This window comes from Nyctibius grandis, chromosome 5 (genome assembly GCF_013368605.1).
Source record: "Nyctibius grandis isolate bNycGra1 chromosome 5, bNycGra1.pri, whole genome shotgun sequence".
Taxonomy (NCBI): Eukaryota; Metazoa; Chordata; class Aves; order Nyctibiiformes; family Nyctibiidae; genus Nyctibius; species Nyctibius grandis.
This window is the reverse complement of record NC_090662.1, coordinates 18,205,680-18,227,438: the sequence shown is the minus strand read 5'-3', so window position 1 is coordinate 18,227,438 and position 21,759 is coordinate 18,205,680. Positions and strand designations below refer to the sequence as shown.

The 21,759-nt window shown below is 43.8% G+C and overlaps 1 protein-coding gene across 1 annotated transcript in view; it reads left to right on the top strand.

Moving 5' to 3' along the window:
• The window catches only part of CELSR1 (cadherin EGF LAG seven-pass G-type receptor 1), a 182,873-nt gene that overhangs the window by 67,225 nt on the left and 93,889 nt on the right, over positions 1–21,759 (top strand). The window contains 1 exon segment of the mRNA XM_068401357.1: positions 11,985–12,623. Within this exon segment, the coding sequence (XP_068257458.1) occupies positions 11,985–12,623 (639 nt within the window).

Below are 21,759 nucleotides of genomic sequence, written 5' to 3'. Positions count from 1 at the left end.
TGATTTTGTCTGTGGGGCTGCTTTTCTCTTTGGGAAAGTTTTGGAGAGAAAAATACCCACTGCAGGTTCAGGACTGTAGAAACAGGAAACAAGTGCTTTGTCCTTTTTGATTCGTGTCCAGCATGCTAGTTTTAACGGCAGGGATCCAAGAATAATCTCAGTTGACCATGCGGCCAAAAATACGATGATCTCATTGCCAGTGGCAAGTGACACATAGATGGTTAGCTAAGCAAAGTTCTTTTTTGTTTTTACATGGCATTTTTAAAAGATTCTGTGGATTGCCTATCAACAGAGAATCTGAACAAAGTACATAGAATTTTTTCTTATAAATATTGCCAGTGCCCCGTGAGTCTTTCCCAAAACTACGAAAATTTGGTAAGGGTGTTTTTACCTGTTTATTTTCTCTTTCTGTTCTTATTTCTTTATTTTAATCACATGATGCAATCAAATATTTTTATTTTAGTTTCTTATTTGTTTAAGTTTTATTTCCTCAGGTTTCTTATTTGCTTCTTATTCTGCTTAACTCAGCAGACCTCGGTTAACAGAAAAGATCAGCAAAACTGGTCAGTTGAAAATCTAGTATGAAGAAAGAAAACCTGTTCCCTTTGAAACCAAAAATGGGGGAAAACATGATATTTTGTTGAAGAAAATATTTTCATTCTAGGGTTTTCTAATGGAGTCAAGCTACTTGAAAGTCTGAATTCATTGAACTGTGGGAGATGGGTGTATTTTGTGTAGGATCCCAGCAGATGGACCTTGATGCTTCCCATCGCTTCTCTTGATTTTGATCTTCTACTTATTAAAAACTCTTAAACATTAATTGAACTTGAGAGAGAAAAGAGAGAGTTCTAAAGGCATTGAAACCTTTCCTTTAGGACGTGCATGTTACATGTGGGACATCTGTGTCCCAGTCATCACTCCCATCAACAAATTTGGTGTGAACCGAAGCAGCACAAGAAGGTTACCCTGCTTGTGTGGGTCCCTCGTGGTCAAGTGTGTTCAAATCTCCTGGGGCAGAAGAAGTAGCTGAAACAACCTTTCCTGTGCATGTGGTGCATGTGGAAGCTGACACATAGGCAGTACTGCTTCTCCTTCCCCAGATAGATAGCCCTCTCTTTTTCCCTTGTATTAATTTGCAAATGGTGTTACCATGACTGAAATTACAGAAAATTGAAAAAAATACACATATGCCTAAGAACCCTCGTAGTTTCCCAAGCTGTGCAGTCAGCAACCTGTTGAGCTACCACAGCTGAATTTTTCTGATGGTTTTTCTGTTTCAGCAAGCTGGGCAAGTTTCTCCATTGCCCAGTATATCAATAACACTTTCAGCGGATACGTAGATGTTTTGAAAGCTTGGCTGTAAACAGAAATGACATCAGAAAAACATGACCATCATCTTTTTTCATTGTTCCCTCCTTTGTTTTCCAGTCAAGATAGCAAACCTGAACTCCGTCCAGCGGGAAGCACCCCCGTGATTTCACTGTGGGTCACAGCAAGGAGCAGAGTGTATCTCCAGGCAAAAGGAACATGGGAATATGGAGACATTTAGAAAAATAAATGTGACGGATTTTGTTTTGCTGACACTGATTTGAAAGGATCCCTTTGAGGTTACTAATGTACGGGTGCAAACACTGAGGCAGAAAAGCTATTTCTTTATTTCTGCTCTGGGTTTTGAAACTCCCAGGCCCTCACCCCAACTCTTCCCACCCCCCTTGCCATCCCCAAAATAGTTTCTATCCATTCCTGCTTTGAAACAGCAAAGACAGGGATTTCAGCAGAGCCCTGACTTGCCTGGGGAAGTTCTTGCTTTCATCAGACCGAGCGAATGAAAATGTTTGCCAGGGATGCATAGCTACAAGGAGAATGGAGGCTTTTGTGGGAACCCATCAGTTGCTCCCCCGGCAGTGCGGCTGGGCACCCCAAGCAGGGGCTCTCTCTTTTGAAGTGGGGTTGGTGACGTAAGAGCATGTCTTGGGGTAAACACGCTGCTGTTATCTTACTCTGTACAAAATACATCATTTACTTGAAGACCATGCCCTGAATGGAGATTAGCGCTGGAGCATCCCATGACTGCAGTTTAGTTTGTCCGATGCTTTCATGGTTCTTTAAGAAACCTGTATACAACTGGTTACAGCTGGGAAGGTAGAGATGCCCATGAATAGCCCTTTAGCTATGGGGTGAGTGGTTGGTAGGGCTCCCTGTGCCTAGGCTTCATGCACCCCGATGCTCTTCGGCATCTCCCGCTGCCCGGCAGTGCCCCGTCCCTGCCCCTGCGGCCGCCGCTGCAGGGTGTGATGTGACTGCAGGCAACGTGGGCCTGCTGGGAAACCGTCTTTTAGCTGTGGACGTTTAGCTATGCGTTTAATTAGAATGAAAATGTAAATGATATTAAAACCCTCTCCCTTTAAAGTTCAGAGAGGCTTAAAAATTATTGCAGTAGTTACGCAATGGTTTTGATTATACATGAAAGGAGATCAAGCTTGATGGGAGGTGGTGGAGCCCTCAGCAAGTCAGTCTGTGAATCTATCTGGTGTAGCGATCTGGAGTGGAGTTTTTCACCTGAACAGGTCCGACGAGTGCCGTAAGACATGCAGTCCCCGTGGACGTTAGCATGAAATGGAAACCCGCCTCTTCATCTGGAGTTTAAAAGCTGTATTGCAGCTTGTGTGCTGGCCGTGGAGCCGCAGTGGGGAGGGCTCCTGGGCTGTGCACCCCCTCCCTACAACGGCCTGTGCAGCCGGGAGCCGGGGATGCCAGGCAAGGAGCCGGCCTGAGCCGTGACACTGGGGCAGGCTCAGCCCCGTTGCCAAGCACGGCCGGGCAGAGGAGTCTTGCTAGTCCTTGCTAACAAGGAAAACCAGATGAGGTACACGGAGATGTGCAGAGCCTGGGAAGAAAAATCAGTTTGCATTTTAGCTAGCAGGGAAATCTCATCAGTAAAATGGTCTGGAAGGAGCTGGTTATTAGTGTGCTCATGCTATCTTCCCACATATCATACTTCCCTCTAAGTATCCTTCATCCTTGTGCTTTCTGCTCAGGACAGGGACTTGTTTCCACCAGCCTGCCTTGCTGCTGCTGCATCCCTGCCAGCTTCCCCTGCCTGCATCTCATCCCCCACAGCAGTTGTCATAGAATCACAGAATGGTTTGGGTTGGAAGGGACCTTAAAGATCATCTAGTTCCAACCCCCCTGCCACAGGCAGGGACACCTTCCACTAGACCAGGTTGCTCAAAGCCTCATCCAGCCTGGCTTTAAACACTGCCAGGGAGGGAGCGTCCACAACTTCTCTGGGCAACCTGTTCTAGTGTCTCACTACCATCACAGTGAAGAATTTCTTCCTAAGATCTAACCTAAATCTACCCTCTTTCAGTTTAAAACCATTCCCCCTCATCCTATCACTACATGCCCTTGTAAAAAGCCCCTCTCCCGCTTTCCTGTAGGCCCCCTTCAGGTACTGGAAGGCTGCTAGAAGGTCTCCCCGGAGCCTTCTCTTCTCCAGGCTGAACAGCCCCAACTCTCTCAGCCTGTCTTCATAGAAGAGGTGCTTCAGCCCTCTGGTCATCTTCATGGCCCTTCTCTGGACTCACTCCAACAGCTCCATGTCCTTCTTCTGTTGGGGGCCCCAGAGCTGGACGCAGTACTGCACATGGGGTCTCATGAGAGCGGAGTAAAGGGGCAGAATCCCCTCCCTCGATCTGCTGGCCACGCTGCTTGTGATGCAGCCCAGGATACGACTGGCCTTCTGGTCTACAAGTGCACATTGTGGGCTCATGTTGAGCTTCTCATCAACCATCACGCCCAAGTCCTTCTCCTCAGGGCTGCTCTCAATCCATTCTCTGCCCACACCCATGTGTGTTAGACCCCATGTGCACCAGGTACCTGAAGAGCAAGAGGCGATGCTGTGGGAGGGTGTTGGGAGAGGTCAGGCATCTTTTCAGCCTCACTGCAGTCAGAATTCAAGAGTGCTTGTTCCTGCCAGCAGATCTGACTTGCCTTACTTCCCACCCTCTGGAAATATTCCCCCAGATTCATGTTATCAACCCAATTAACATTTCAGAATTCTTAGCTTGCAGGTGCTGGTTTCAGAAAAGATAATGGCAATCTTGTACAATGTTGAGCAATCCAGTTGGCATCAATTTGTTCTTAATCCCCTGCTCAAGCTGCAAACCGAAATATGTTTTTTTCTTTTCAATATCGTGTACAAAGTAAATAATCCTGCACAGGCTACATTAAAGATAATGGTGCCAAAATTAGTTTTTTTCTCTTACACGCGTCGTGAGTTCTCAGTTGCTTTATGCACAGTTTTTCCTCCCACAGCTTGGGGGTTTTTTTAGGTGTCTGATTTAGCTGGTATTGCTGTGGCTGCTTCCAAGGGGTCTGCGAAGTGAGAGCTGCTGCAAGTCGCAAGCCCCAGGTCCCACTGCCCACCTTCCCCAGGTGTCCCAGATACCCATCTCTGTCAGGATGAAAAGGTGACTCATCTTGCAAAAAGAAGTACATGAAAGTTTGATCTGAAGTGGTTTTTAAGAGTGTCTGCAGCCTGTGAGCATTAGAGCTGGCTTTGCCTTCAAGTGTCTGGACAGACTCGTTGGGATCCTTTGCTTGCTCTGACCCCGCCATCATTTCACAAGTGCGGATGTGGCTAACGCTGCCATGGGGCAGTGCAGTGGCAGGGCACAAGCTGGCATAGCTACAACCCAGGTGCGTACCCCGTGTCCTGGGTGGGCCAGGGCAGACCCCTCGGGCGCCCTGAGCTGCCACAGTGGCAGCGGGACGGTGCTGGAGGCAGTGCTGTCAGTGCTGATTTAGGGAGAGCTGGTCGCTGGTGCTGTCATACATAGGCACTCGCTCTGTGCCAGCGTGGACCATTGCCTGTCCTCCAGCAATCTTCCAGCCTTGGACTAGTTAATCCCAGATGCCTTCTTTTCCCCCCAAAGACATGTTTTCCCCAGGACACTCACCTCCCTTGTAGCTCACTCAGGACTTAGCCCCCGTTGCCAGTGTGCTTGCAGACCCCATGCGGCTGTCTTACCTTGCCCTGGGATCTAAAGTCCCGCGATAACACCACATAACACGTCTTTCTCTTCCCCCTTCCTGTGACCCTTCTGAACACTCTTTTCTTCAAAGGACACTGGGCAACATTGGCCAGTGTCTTCAGAACTGAGCATCTGCAGAAGGGGGGCTGCAGCTGCTCATCCTTCCTGGAATTTTAGAGATGCTGAGGTACGGATTCAGACACCTGATTTGAGGGTTTTTTGATAAACCCTTACAACCTTTACAACTCTTGTTGTACAGCCCATGTTGCATGTTTCTTCTGTCCATGCTAGAGAGAGTCCAGCGCAGAGCCACGAAGATGATTAAGGGAGTGGAACATCTCCCTTATGAGGAGAGGCTGAGGGAGCTGGGTCTCTTTAGCTTGGAGAAGAGGAGACTGAGGGGTGACCTCATCAATGTTTATAAATATGTAAAGGGCAAGTGTCAAGAGGATGGAGCCAGGCTCTTCTCAGTGACATCCCTTGACAGGACAAGGGGCAATGGGTGCAAGCTGGAACACAGGAGGTTCCACTTAAATTTGAGGAAAAACTTCTTTACGGTGAGGGTGACTGAACACTGGAACAGGCTGCCCAGAGAGGTTGTGGAGTCTCCTTCTCTGGAGACATTCAAAACCCGTCTGGACGCGTTCCTGTGTGATATGGTCTAGGCAATCCTGCCCCGGCAGGGGGATTGGACTAGATGATCTTTCGAGGTCCCTTGCAATCCCTAACATTCTGTGATTCTGTGATTCTGTGATGTGCTTGCCCTGCTCATCCCTCGCCTTTTGCTTTCTGCTCTTGCTGTCTTGATTTTCAGCCCTCAGCCTTCTCCCGGGCAGACTGTTGCTCGTGTTTGGGGCTGCCAGCTTGGGAGTGAAGCTCTGTGCGAGTGCACTGGCAAGGACTCGGGGAATTAGGCTCCAGGCCCAATTTTGGCTGGGAGCGAAGCCCACTGAAGTCAATGGGATTCTTCCTGTTGATGTAATGGGCTTTGGAGCAGACCTGCGTTTTGATGTTCTTCAGAGCAGTGGTTCTAACATGAACCTTTGGCGCTGTGTGAATAGGAGATAATTATTTTTATATATCCTTTCCAAAGCCCACAACTTGTGTTGGCACTCAGTGCTCCTAAATGGGTGGAGCTGAGACTGGCAGCCTGAAATGAAGGGACAAAAGCAATAACACGAGCTTCATGTGGCCGAAGGGAATCATTTCCATGTCATTTCATCCAACTTGATATAAAGAAGGAATTGCTCATCAGCGGCATTTCCAATCCCAGAGCTGGAGGCTGGAAGGCTTTGACAGAATCCATTAGTGCCTGTCTAAGAAATGGTAGGATGTTATAGGCAATATGTTTTATGTTTTTCCAAAGGGAAGTGATGGAGTGTATTTCTTATGGATGTTACTTTTCTGTTATTGCACAATTTAATATCACTTTTCTCTAGCAAAAAGGAAGTTTGTACTTTCATCTGTTCCAACCACAAAACAGGGACTACTTAGGGATGCACAGTGGACATTTGCCACTGCCAATTGCTCTGGCTTTTCAGAGAACTAAGGCCAACACCAACTCCCACATACTTTGCCAAGGTGCCCTGAAGGCACTCAAACTGGGGTCTGTCCTGAAACGCTTCTCCAGTGAGGCTGCTTGCTAACTGGGAAGACCCTGAGGTAGGGTCTCTGTAAATTCACAATTATGCCTATATCATTTTCCTTTCCGGTAATGTTTTCTGCTGTTTCAGCAAAGCATCTCACTTAGGTTCCCACCTGCCATTTTTTGTGCAGTTTACTTTCAGGATATTTTGTCTGCACTATAAGCTCCTGAACTTTTCCATAATGTAGAAAATTTTTTAAGGAGTTTGTCTTATGGATGCTCATAGACGTCTTATTTCTACTCGTAGAAGTGAAGCTTTGTATTGCTTACATCAGTGGCTTGGAAGAGACGATATTAATACACTGATACTTTATGCGTTTTAAACCTGTTTCCATGGTGGTGGAAGCACACATGCAAGGAAGGGGCTCTGCACTGCAAGGCTTGCAGACTTTCTGAGGCAAACTGAAGCTTAGCACAGGACTGTGCACCTCACTTTATGGACACTTGCTGATTTTCTACTGTTGCTTGCTCAGCAGGAAGCATGGTTTGGGTTCCAGCTCTGCTCAGGCAGCCAAGCATTGCCTGCGGTCTCCATTTCTGTGAGCTGGTGCTATTTACGTGCGGTGGAGAGGATGCTGAAAGTATGACATCCTCATCATTAAATCTAGGCTTAGTACTGGACTTGGTATGTATTAACTCCCATATGTAAAGACATGGCTGGAAGCAATGGGGGGTGGAGGTTTGATCATTCGAAGGCATGTTACCAAGTGACGGCTGCTACCCATGGGCATGCCTGCTTCTTATGAGCTGGGAAGAGCAAGAGGTTATTTGAACCTATGGAGTGTCCTTATTCTGCGTTTTGCTAGCCAAGGAGGTTGCATGGCTGTCGTAAACTCTGACATCTGTTATTTCCAGATGCATTATAAAGCAGAATTAGAATAGATGTGGGTTGGGATATCTGTGAAAGCAAGCTCTGATGCTGAAGTATTTATATAAAATATGCAGCTTTCATAATTAGCCCTAAGACCTTTATATGTAATAAGCCAAAAAGATGTTAATTATTTTATTTCTGCCAACTCAAAAACAAACAAAAGAACCTTTCTGGCTAGGTGTTGCCATTGCCAAATATGCATTTCAGTTAAACTTTGCTGTGTTTACATTTCTAGATAATAAAATTCTTTGGTTTATGGACTGCCAGAAGATAGAAAGTTGAGATTAAAGTCTCAGGTTTGATTTGGTTTGTTGTAAAGTAAAGGTAATTATGAAACAATGACTATTTAATCAATTATTAGTTATCTGTGTATTTTAGAGAGGTTCAAGCTTTTGTCAGCCTTACTGTCTTCTCTTTTCTTTGTAATGCGTCAGGGTATGGGGTTGCTATTAAAGCTTTTCATTAGTTTGATGGAAGATGAAGATGAGTAGTTCTGTTTTTAAGGAGCCTGTTCAGCAATGACAATGACACAAAAGACAACAGTCTGCTTTGATTTCTACCTTCTGGAGATTCCTTTTGTAGAAAGCATACATAAAATAATATTGCCAGGATAGAAATTCAGTGTGCAGGGACTGCATTTCTAATGAACACCTTTTCTCCTGTGTGCCTGCCTGGACATCCAGAATCCTCTTTGTCCATTCACTGATAAACATTAAGTCATTAAGAGTCTTTTATTTTAATCTTTCCACCGTATTTTTTATAAACCTGGCTGCAACAGCTTTTGAAAGAACCTTTTATGATTTGTTCAGGATATTTATGTTGCCTTCGTTACCCCAGTATCTCAGCATTTCAGGATCTGCACCCACTACTCCACAATGTACATGTCAGTGCCATTATCTCCACTTTACAGAAGAGAAACTCAAGGGCAGAGTGACAAAAGCCATTAGTACAAGGGTTTTAGGAGCCAACCCCACAAAAGGAATCCTGTCTTCCTCCTTGTGCATTTCCCTTTTCTCAGTCTATCCAGGTGGCAGTGGCTTGGGCTGCTAAGGTCCAAGCTGTCTACTCAGGCCACTTGTGGCAGGATGCCTATTGCCAGGACGGCTCGTGTTTTTGAGCTCCTTCAGGAAGACTCCTGCGTCCAGCCAGTTTGCTGAAGCCAAGCAGATGATGGCTGTGAGAACTGATGACAGCTAAGCCTTGCATACGTGTATGTATTCATCTGTGCAAAGGTCCGCTCCAGACAGTAAAGTGTAGCCAGAGTTTCTCCTGTGTAGCATCACTTGAAGGATGTGTCACACCCCTAACTGAAGCCATCTTGCATCTGCTAAAACATGATAGGAATTTTTTATAGCTGTGTCATAAGACCTTTGAAAAATCAGATTGTTAGAGCCTTTTTCGCAGAATAACAGATTGGTTGTGCGTGTATATCGGACAGCTGCATATGGTAGGCATGTCAGAGAGTGAAAGGCCATTAAGGATTACCACTCCATAAAAAAGTACTTCCTAATATTATTTTTCTGACATTTCTGGCAGTCAATATTTGAAACTCTCATGGGGTATTTCACTCATAAATCTGAAAACACATATATTATTGTGTATTTAGGGCTTAATTCAATTCCCAGTAAAGACGAGGACACAATTTCCACTTTCTTTGTTGCACTTGTTCCAGCCCTCAAAGCGAATATTGTCTGTTGAAAGTAGAATAGATACTAATTTGGTCCCATAAAACCACAGATTGTTTCCACTTTCCACAAATTTCTGAATGAATACATGGTCGGATCCCGTGATGCTGCTCTCAGACTCGCTGGCGATATGAAAGAGGCGCTTGTCCAGCTGGCTGTATAGCCACACCGCTCTTTTGTTGCCTATAGCACACATGCTCAGCTCCTTTTTACTCTCTTTTTATATTAATGCTCTGCAGCAGGGCTGCACAAAGTTGAACTGGCTTTTAAAACACGACTTCGTTTTGCAGCTATACGTCTGTGCCCGGTTTTCTTTTGTGCTGCCTGCGGAACAAGGAGGCTGTGTGGTATCTGACACCGGGCTTTCTCCTGTGATTTATTAACTGTGTCAGAAGAGCTGTTGTGAATGCTGGGAAGCTCTTGCATATTGTGACAGTCGATATTGATTATGACAGTTTGTAGACTCTAGTGCGTTGTCAGACAGTGGATCGTATTTTGTCTTCTTACTATACATACCACGGGCTATAGATCATAGTGTTTTCTTCAGCAAAGGACCCATTGTCCAGCGTTCTCGCTGATATGATGGAACTTCTGTAGCGTATTGTGCAACAAATAGCAAAATAGTTCAGGCACCCTATGGGACAGGCAGGCAAATGTCAATTGCTTTAGGAAAAAAAAAAAAAGGGAATAGTTTGTTCTGCTTCTGGCCTTTGGGGGGAATGAGCCGTGGAGTTGACAGAAGTGGGTAAATTAGTCTGAGGGTGTCATTTATGAAAATCTGGTGCATCCTGTGTTGTCTGTTGGCCAGAAATCCACAGACAGCACAGAAGGAGAAGAAGATTGCAGTGAGGATTTTGGCTATCCATCATTTTTAAAGATGACTTTGGGTCTTGGTAGAGGCTGAAACTACACGTTTCTAGAATGAGCCTGAGGAAGAGGAGATAAAGATTTCTGCAAGCTTGGGAGAAAGTGAAAGCTGGCACATCAAACGGATCACCTCGAATAATGACCTCTTCTGACTGTTTGGTTTTAGCTAGGCAGTAGTAAAGTAGCACGCAGGAGAAAAGATTTTTCTGTTTGCCTGAAAGCTGCTTCAGTGTGGAAAAAAGTCAACAGCTGAGCTTTTACAGACAACCTGAACAGGAGGAGGGAGTCAAAAGCCATTTGGTTACATATGCTGCTGTAATTTACTGTATTGCTACTATATTATTGGAGGAAAAATCTTCCAACAATACATTTCTTTTTAAAACAAAACAGCACTTGAGCTGTAGCAGTGACAGTGAATAGGAAAGGAGACATCCTGATTTTTGTGTTCTTGGAAGGCCTTTTATAAGAGACCATAATGGGTCATAAACTTTCACTTTGAAATATTAAACCTTAGGAAAATGACCGTTAGCAATCCATGCTATTAGAATTTTGATCTCCCACTGGGTTTAGCTTGATTCAGTTGCAGTTTCTGCTGCAATTTTACATTGATGTGATTCAAAATCCATTTCCACATGTACCTTTTGGTTTAATTGAAATAAATGTAATAGCAGGTCACTTGTGAAATTATTATTTCTGGGATACTTTGTGCCAAGACCATGGCATTGAGCTGGGATCTAAGGGAACTGTGTTCAGTTCTTAACCCCCCTGTGGGTCTGATATTGGCCACTCAAACAAGTTCATCTCTCTCATGAGATGAACTCACCCCCATTTCTGGTTGTTTATTTACACTCTGAGGTCTTTGAGAAGGAATGTTTCCTATCAGAAGCCAGTCTTAATCTCTCCTGGGACTTCTAAATGCTGCTGTAATGCTAACCATATTTTCTGCAATGCAATCTGTATTTTCTTAATGAGTCCTTGATGTTAGCAAGGAGACAGAACTAAACTAAGTGGTTTGGTTTCAGTGATGACGCGACTTCCCATTCCATGCTCACGTTGAATTTGGATTAATTATAGCACTCACTGTGTCATAATTATGTTTCATAATGATAGAATGCTCTAGATTTGTATTAGTGCTGTATTTATATATTTACGGGTTTTATTGCAGAACATCCACAGCAATATCAGAAATGCTTTAAAGGAAGGGTAAAATGGAAGAGTTTTTAAATACCTGCTTTTTGCTACAGATGTATTTTATTTGATTTTTTTTTCCTAATTCTCATGAAGTATTTTGAAGAAGTGAGGTGTGAGGAATGAAGAAGTTCAGGTGTTAAAATGTGAAGACTGTTTCCTTAGGTGACTTTTATCTAAAGCACTGGGCACAATTCTCTGTCTGTGCATAGTTCTGGCTCCTTAAGCCTGAGACCATGCCTGGAGAAGATAATTTTGGTGTTTTGCTGTGAAAAGCAACAACTTCCCAGCACTGGTTGTAGACTAGCAGTGACTTGTATGAAGATCTAGTCAGTTGCTGTCATGAGAGGCCCCTTCTCCTTGGCTTCCCCTTGGCCATCTTGGGGCTCTCGGGCTGTCCATTTGCTTACTAGCCCTTGCCAGTTGTTTGCCTGGGACGTTCTCCAGGTGTTCTGGGCTCTTCAAGATGTCTCTGGTCCTTTGAATTGCAATCCTTAAGAGATTTTGGTTTGTTTTCATGAGTAAAGGCATTGGTAGTCGCTGCAGAAGTTGGACACATTTTCCTCTCCCATCCCGGTGCCTTGAAACGCCTCACAGGTCTGTTTTTTTTCCAGGAGACTGTGGGAGCCTCCTTGTCTGTAGGTTGAAGCCTGCTCTCTGACATCACTGTTATCCTTCTCTCTTCCCTTCAGATGGTGTCCACAGTGTCACGGCAGTCTGCACCCTGCGTGTCACCATAATCACGGACGACATGCTCACCAACAGTATCACGGTGCGGCTGGAGAACATGTCCCAGGAGAGGTTCCTTTCTCCCCTCCTGTCCCTGTTTGTGGAGGGGGTGGCAACAGTGCTCTCTACCGCAAAGGACAGCATCTTCGTTTTCAACATCCAAAATGACACAGATGTCAGCTCCAATATTCTGAATGTGACCTTCTCGGCTTTGCTCCCCGGTGGCATTCGAAACAAGTTCTTCCCCTCCGAGGACCTACAGGAGCAGATCTACCTCAACAGGACCCTGCTGACCATGATTTCCACGCAGAGGGTTCTACCCTTCGATGACAACATCTGCTTGCGCGAGCCCTGTGAGAACTACATGAAGTGTGTCTCTGTCCTGAAGTTCGACAGCTCGGCCCCGTTCATCAGCTCCAACACCGTCCTGTTCCGCCCCATCCACCCCATCAACGGGCTGCGGTGCCGATGCCCCCCGGGCTTCACGGGCGACTACTGTGAGACGGAGATTGACCTCTGCTACTCCAACCCCTGCGGAAGCAATGGGCTGTGCAGGAGCCGAGAAGGGGGCTACACTTGTGAATGCTACGAGGACTACACTGGTATGTGTTTATCTTATCTTTGACCCATGATTTGTATGTTAGACCATAAGCCAGGCCAGCTCTGTGTCAAGCTGAAATTGCTGACATTCTTAGTCAAAGGGAGAAAAACTCCTGGTGCTGCCTTCTGGTCAGGAGAAGTCTTGTGAGTGTCAAATATCACTTAGGGTAAGTCCCATGTCACTTAGGGTAAGTCCTGTATCTTAGTGCACACATGGTGGTAGGAACCATGCATTGCTCCAGGCCATGCAGAGGGCCAACAGCTCCTGAAGCAACTCATGTTGTGTGAAGTTCTTCTCAAAACACTTTATGCAAACATATTTCTTTTATCTGGAAGGAAGAAGGTGGGACACATCCCCTGGTTCATGGTTTTGCATGTTAACGCCACCTTGGCCCCTTAGCAGTCCCCTGGTACCAGGGTATAGTGAGGGTGCGCAGCCTCAGTAGGAGGTCATCAACGCTTGGTTGTCAACAAGAGCAGAGCGTGAGGATGGTTCATGGTCCCAAGAAACCAGAATAATACACATTTATGGGAAGTACTGAAAGTCAGCTGCAGTTTGTATATGTCCAGATAAACTGCAGAAGGATGCCGCTGCTTCCAGGGCTGTCTCCGGCAGCCTGCTGAGGAACGTACATTGCCTCATCATGGACTTGACAGCTAATAAAGATCAAAGTGCTGCTTCTCAAACGCTCCTGAGAAGTTATGGAAGAATATAAGCTAAATGTTTTCTGGTGCTTCAGTAAAGTCAGTGGGATTATTTATGTATTTGAAATTGCACACGCAGTTAAGCATTCTGCACTGACGTGCTGCCGGCTGTAATTTATGCTGACGGCTCAGCAATGTCTTCTGTGACTCCCACAAACAAGGGGTGACGCAGAGGGGGCTGTTCCCAATGCTACCTCTCAGTGCTGAAGTTATAAAAAATTGAAAACTTAAATTATTTAAGTCTCCATGTAAAAAAAAGTCTAGATAATGTGTATGACTACTGGGCTGGATCCAGCCGTCTAGGTGGAAGGGTTTTCCTTCACTTCCCATGGCTTTTGGCTCAGGGCTGTAATTAAAAGTGCAATGGTGGAAGGAGTTGGAGTCAGTGAGCAGGGACATGGCAGCAGCAAGTGAGCTGGGCTTTCCCCAGCAAGGGGGACAGGAGCTGCTCCCTGAGATCAGAGTGGGGCTTAGGGCAGCAGGACCTTCCTAAGGAGATGCAGACAAACTTTTTGCCTGACTGGTGAAACCCTGAATAGAACTGTGAGATAGGTGGGATATTTGGTCTTTGTTGAGGGGTGATTTTCCTGCCAGTCCTCTCATGAATGACTTCCACAGTGAAATACATTATAAAGCCCATTATCCATTACATACAGCTAATGCAAAATACGTGCAGCATTGGGCATCAGAAAATAGATTTTATGACCAGTTGATTTCGTTTAACATGATTGTGTACTATTATACTGTAAAAAGGAATGGTTAGAAGTAGCAAGTTTCATTAAAGAAAGATATGGATATAAATAGAGTTAATTCATCCATGTCTTAGGTTTTGGAATGATATGCATTGCTACATCATGTTTTGAGAGTCTCTTGCTAGAAATCCTCAGAAAAAAGGCTAAATATTCTTTAAAAATGAAAGAGAATAATCTTATATTAATAATTGATGAACATATTTAATAATTAACGCTGTAGTCAGAACAGACACGGTACATATTTAGAGGAGAGGCACCATATTATTATACACAAAGAAAGATTTGATCTGTAACTGTATTTTCAGTGCATAGTTGTTGAGTTAAAAATTAACTGTCCTGCTGCCAGGATGTTAAAGTGATCAGAAGCTAAGGAGCGAGTGCTGCTTATAGCCTTGCCATCTTTAGGTTTCAGAGTTAACTACGCTTCAGTGAAACACTTTATTCTTTGGAAGGACAGTTTGGGTCGGGTTGACCAGGGGAAAACACACCCAGCCGTGATCAAGAGAGCTCTGGAATCCCTTATCCTGTAAATTGATACAAATATTATTGAATATTTCTGTTTTATTGCTGAATGAATGCAGTAGAAATTTAGTATTTACTGTGTGGTTGGTTTGTGTTACATTAGTGCCTTTAGGCTCCATGTTGCATGAGAATGTTTTTTCCATCAAACCTGACACACTTACCCACATAGGGTGGTCATTAGTTGGTTGATTTTCATCCCCTTTACAGAACAAGGTGGAAAATGTTATCAAGAAGTAACCTATTACCAGAAATATTTTATGAAGATGCATTATTGAATCTTGTCCCAATCTCCCTTAAGAACTTTTATTTTACCTGTGACTTTTGTCCTTCCTTTAAATACGTTCATATCCATTTGCAAGTTCAGTTTATATCTATTAGTCATAATACTGTGTTTTCTGTTTGTATATAAATATTTATTGTTTACAATGGTCCAGATTTTATATCTATTTAATATTTAAACAGCATAGGTTGGTTTCAATAGCAGCAGTGTGTATTGGCTCATGGAATGCAGCAATTGTAAATTGGAATGAGCAGAGAATTGCTGAGGCTGAAAGTTGGGAGATTCTGGTATTACTGAAATGTTACCAAGGTATTAACTCAGTGTAGTAACATACCAGTATGAGGTACTTATGAATCTTTGAATTAATTGTAAAAGATGAAATATGAATGGTAATAGTCAAAGAAATGCAGCCTGCTCTGGGAGCTCTCATGTTTCCATTTCCCAATTAAGAGCCTATGTAGAAAAATAATTATAAGAAAATATTAAGATCTGTCATCTCTCTGGGGAGATATGCTGCGACTCGATGAGAAATCACTACACAATCATAACCCTGTCCTGAATCTGTCCAACTGGTCGGTCACCTGCTAAAAATATAGCGTTTATTTCCTGTAGAAGATAATTATGTCCTATCTTAATCAGATGGAATTTCCCCCCATTTTTCCACCCCCCTTTGAAGCCCTCCATTTGTTTTGATGTAATTGTTAGTCATTTATACATGATGAAAGTTTCTCTGTCTTCAGGAGTCTTCTGTTACGGCACAAAGGTAAACTGAGCTTCTACAATATATTTCTGAAACCTGATTACTGGCTGGTTTGGGGTGATTTGGAATTAGCTTCACTTCCTGCGATGTAAGGACGTGATTGAAGAAGGACGTATATTTTTAATCATGTTTTTTTCAGAACAGCGACCCCTTTAACTTTTTTTCTTTATGTACAAATTACTGTAGAGAAGTGAACAATGTACACAGTAACAATCGGTGCCATTGATGGCAGGGAGCTACATAGCATGGCTAAAGGGTTAAAGGATGTAATTTAAGTTAAGTGAACAGATTTAGTGAACACTGTGGAAAGCCTGTGTAATTTTTCCGGCTTTATTTCATGTATCTTTGAGCACTGCAGAATAAGCTGAGGTGAACTATAGGTGAATGCATCATGTCATCCGCACTGATTTTGGAGGTGAGGTTGCCGCAGCGGTTCCTGAATGAGCTGTACTTCCAGCCCCATCCTGATGCCTCCTATAGGACGTACCACTGTGGCCATAAGTCGCCACCTTTTTGAGTGTGAATTCCCACAATTCCTGCCCTGCTGTGACTGGGTCCTTCCTGACATCGCTGGGTCCTCCCACAGCTCTCGCCACAGTTCGATGCCCGCGGTCCTTCTGCTCAGCAGCTGCCGCAACTGCTCTCTACGGTTGTGCTCCCAAAAAGTATAATGTAATTTTCACAGAACAAAAGTACTCCAAGGGTAAAAAAAACCAACCACTGAAATAAGGAAGAGATTTAATGTTCCCACAGTTCTCCTTAGCACAAGACATTCTCTCTGCCTCCTTTGCTACCTAACCCCTAGCAAGGAGCAATTTCTAGGGAAAAAAGATCATCAGAGAATTTCCCATATCCTCTGCATCTCTCCTTGGATTTCACTTCAGAGAAGGGAGAAATCTTAAATGGTTGTAAATCTTCTAGTAATCAAATACAGCAATTAGAGATCTTTTACATGTTATACATTTTTCCTCCTAATTTATTTTTGTGATACCATATTGACGTGAGGAATCATGACATCTAACTTGGCCACCATGAATTCTGACTTTGTGTCATGAGAAGGTAATTACAGCTGTTTTCATAGCATCGTGCCAGAAATCCCTATTCGTATTGTTTAGTAAGTTCTCGGCATTTGGCTCTTGCAAACATAGTGGTGAATGTGAAGATTTGCTTCTGTGTTATCTTTACTTATATCCATTCTTCAGATAGTAATTTCCCAGCTCGGTCTGATAACAGATTCTCATTTTTCAGGCCAGAGATATTTATTTGGGAGAATTTCAGCTTTCAAGTAGAGAAATCTGGCAGCCAGGGTAGCCGTAATGAGTGTTTTATCTTGGGCGAGAGGGTCTGAAATTCCACTCTCGGTTACACTTCTCCAGCTCCACTGGAGAGGTGGGATCACAAGTATGTAACAGCCAAAATCCTGGGCAGCAACCCTTCCTTTGATTCCTTCAGGTTCCTTAATGCATCTTTAACTCCTTGTTTAGCGTATGAAAGGCCACATTTTTTCAACGACAGGGCTGAACAAAGATTATCCTCACAGCATTGTGGGACTTTGCCAGCACTTTCTAACAGCTGTTGACCAAGTTTGTCTTTGCCGCAAAACACCAAATAAGAAATTCTGTCATTTCCAAACAGTCCTGTAAATATAGGGATATTGTCTATAGTATGGGACAATTTCATGGGACGTTACTCTGATACCTCATTCAAATGTTAAGGCGGTGCAGTGAAGACACTAAAATGTATTGTATCGTTTCTGCCTTAACAGTGTCCCTTAGTCCAGGTCTTCAAGCTTGTGCTGCTGGATTCCAGGTGCATTTATATAATAAATATACAAAAACAGTGGCATGGTCTAATACTGTTAAAAATAGTATATTCATTTTCAAGAGCTTAATTACTGCTATTAGGGCCCTGGGTGATTTGCACCATTTTCAGAATTTAAAGGCTGGATCATTTCCCATTCACAAAAGTCTTATGAGTTTTTTGTGAAGTTTTTCTCCTGATACTGGATGTAGGAAAAGTCAAGTGCTGACTGTCAGCTTTTTAATAACTTTGGTTGTTTCTTGGTGCCTCAGAGGAGAATACCTGGTTGCCTTTCCTTGCAGTTTCTGTATGGCAATACCATGAGAAAACTTATGTAGGGTGGTTGCACCCCAGGGAAGGTCTGTATAATGTCGCAGGTCTAGAAATTTTTCTTCTTTTTCAACAGTGCTATGCCATGCTGTTGTTTTCATGTTTGTAGTGAAACTGAGTCTTTATAACTGCAACACCATTTCCCTTTGATTGCTGTGGACCTGTCACTCTCTGCAGCTAAGCTTTTCACATCTGATGGGGAGAGAAATGGTTATTTACGATGAGTACTCCTTAGTTTTGTTCTCTGCACAGATCTCCCAGCACAGTCTTTTCCATCAATCTTCAGCTTTCTCTGTCTCATCAGCATGAAATTTTTGCGAGGAAAGCCCTCTTCTGCCTTTATTGAATAACCAGACGTCTCTGTTGGTGTAGGCATGGCAAGCTGTGTCCCTGTGGTTGGGAGCAGTTGCCTGTAGGTGGGTACCTCTGTTTCCTCCCAGCCTGTGGCCCCGTCCAAGCCCCCAGGGGCTCACAGCCCTTGGGTGGCCAGTGAGAACCCCGTAAGCAGTGCAGTGGATGGTCCAGAAGCAGAGCTTAACTCCTCTAAACGTTTTTCAGAGCCTGACTGGTGCAAAAGCTGGAAAAGCCTATCATTTTCTCTTTTTATGATCTTCACCACTCAGCTATGTGCTGTGAGATGTAGCGTCTCATAAATTCTACTCTCAGTGCTTTGAAGTTTCCCCATATGACCATTGCATTTACCCATGCCAAAAAGCAATGAACCCCAAATGTCGTCTCATGAGGTGACTTGATATCTAAACATATAAGGAACCCATACAACCTATTCTTTGCAATTAGCCATGGATAATAAGTCTTCCGTTGGCTCTTGGACAGTGCATGCTGCATTTGAAGAGCACAGCAGTCAATTGAGATATTTACTTTCCTTTCTCTCCTTTTAGCGCGATATCCATTTAGGGCCATGAATTCCTAAAATAAGTATTAGGTTTGGGTATTCAGATTAAGAGACATCACCTGGCAAAATTATTTCATTTGGGTCTATATATGGTCAGAGAACTATGACTTCAGATCATCACAAGCTGTGCCTATACAAAACACTTTTCATCTAAGGATCACTATGGACTCTGCAAAGGTTACTAACACCGAAGGAAGCCTCTGAGAAACCCCTTTGAGCAAGAGGGTGTTGTCCCCCTCACCGAAGGGATGGGAAGCTGAGGCACAGCATTTTCATCTCTTCCAGGTCACATAAAAGCAGCCAGTGGCAAGTCCAGAGCAGCTGAGGCAGCTCTTCTGCACCATGCCTGGGCTGTCCACAGCTGGAAACCTGGGGGAGATGCCCATGAAAGACATTTCTTTCCTGACATAGACTCTCAACAGAAGCCTGTGTGCCCACTCGCCTGCTGTGTTTAACTCAGAGTTTTACTGTGTGTGTTAAAATGGGTCCTTGCACGTTTTTGTAGCAAGGCTCACTGTTAAGAGGTGCAGGGCTGGGGCCAGCATGCCACAGCCTTATGGCTGGACCCAAGTGACGCAGGGTTGGACCTGAGGCTATGGCCCAGATAGCACAACTGCATGACTGCTTGCTCCAGAAGATAACCAAAACAATAAAAACAGAACAAAGTTACATTTTTGTATAACACAGTCAAAACCTGAAGTCTGTCAAACTTTTAAATATTGTTATGTTTCTGTTGGTTAAATTTCTGTCCATGTCACCAAGTCACAGGAGATGAATGTTGGAAATCTGGGGTTTATATCAGATTCACAGGACTCACTGAAGAGGTCTACCACTTCTATAGGTGGATTTTTATCTGGGGGATATGTCCTTCAGCTAATCTTCAACCTATGCTCACTTGTCAGGATGCTTTTCTAACTGGATTACTGTGGCGTATTTGTTGACAGTTTAATTCTCAAATGGTGTAAATGGCCTGCAGCCTTCACGTCAATCTGCTATGCCTTTTCCTAAACTCAAGCAAAGAGTTTTATCACATTACCCTCATCCTGAAGTGCATAAACTAGCTACTGTTTAAAGTTTGAAAGTTTTCCCAGTCATGTACGAACCCTCCCTTGCCCCCCACCCTGAGATGCTGCACGTGGGATTATCTTTGATTCAGCTGAACTGCTCAAGTGCTGGAAGTTCAGATGCCTCTTCTGGAGCCTCACGTCTTATCCTCCTTGCCTGTGGAAATACTTGCACTGATCAAAGTCCTTTGCTGTCATGTGGAAGCCTAGCTACAGACTTAATGTTGTGCTTGTTCTTTTTAATGAGTTTTAGAATGGTTTGACAAGAATTCTGTTCTTACCAGGCGCACCTACAGTGCTTTGTAAGAGCATGCAGCAGATCACACACCAGTATAATCACTTAGCCCTGGCTTCAGAAGCTACCTTAGAAATTCTTCTCCAATATACTTATGAATTCAGCTCTTCCAAACAGTTCAGGGTCTAGGAAATCCTCCTTACTGATTACAGCTACTTTTGCTTCTCCTTGAGATGGCTGTGTGGCTGGCCTGTTCTTCTCTTCATTTACCCACTCCCCTTATTTGTCATCTGCAGAGTTTATCACTGATGGTTTTATGCTTTCTCTGCTGTTGTTGATAATTTCAAGTAGCATATAGCTAAAATTCAGCGTCCAAAGAACTTGGGCAATAACCTGTTCGAGGATGGTTCCATGCTTACAATTACATTTTTACACCTACTTGCTATTAATGCCATCGATGTCTGTTAGATTATGTTGCAGTATGGGGAGAAGGTAGGTTCTTCATTGAGGTCTGTACGGTATGCAGTCAAGGAACGTGCAGACATGAGAGGCCTGCGAGTGCACACTGCGGCATGACGGCATTGCTGCTGTCAAACAAGTGCTGCCCCAGCTCTTCCGCAATGTAAGCGTTTAATACTGAGCCCTAATGGCCAAGTATAATCATAGGACCATAGGATGGTTTGGATTGGAAGGGACCTTTGAAGATCATCTAGTCCAACCCCCTGCCATGGCTAACATTGGCTTCAATCTCTTCTGTTAAAGTCAAATCATGTTAAATCCCTGATGTGAAAATAACACATTAGACCCTGAAGCTGTGTGAAGCTAAGCTCGTGTTCAATGTCAGGCAGCTGGCTTTACATGAGCAAGGCAGACGGCTAACCTGGTGTGGGTACCTGCGTGCCTCTGGCGCCTGACCTCTCCTTCCCACCTTTTGGCAAGAAAATGTCCCACGAGTATGAGCTTATCGGTTAGCGGTGGTCCATGGGAGAGAGATACGTACTGAGCACCTGGGGTTTCCTGTTGGCGTTCTGGTTAACAGCGGACAAGTTTAAATTGAGGGTTCCCTTTGTTCTCACATATGTGAAATCTGTTTTATTGTCTTTAACCTGTTGCACATATATTTCTTTTTGAATGGTCTTGCTCCATCAGTTTGCAGCAGTTTTTAGGCTGTTGACTTGTACTCCTGGTTTTCTGTTGGTGAGATTTCTGTTACCACACCTCCATGGGAGTTGCAATTCTCCTAGGCTTTTTGAAAACCTGTGTTGTAATGCATTTGCTTATCTTCATTGGTATAACAAAAAAAAAAGTGGAAGGTGGAGCGTAATTACACAAAGTGGAGCTCTTTGCTATTATAGTTTTGTAGGTAAAACCCCTTCTCACTGACATAGCTATTCCCACACGCTGTCATAACTGTAAACATGTATATGCGTTGTAAAACGTTGATCTGAGAGAAACTACACACACTGAGGTTTGTTTTAATTAAAATTTTTTAAATAGCAGTTTATTAAACAATGGCCAACTTCTCTGTGACCATAGTTTACAATTGTGTTTTTATTAATTTAGCCAAGTTGAGCCTTGTGTAATTTAAGACTTGGGTTTTTTCTCATAGGTTTTTTTTAATGTCAGATAGGTTAGCTGGATAAAATATTAAACTGCATGTAAGCCACACAAATGCATTCTAATATATCAAAACATACACTTGCTGAGTGTCAGAATAGCCCATATATTATACCACCCTTATAAGTGGGGTTTTTTTGCCAATGGCTAGGTGTGTTGG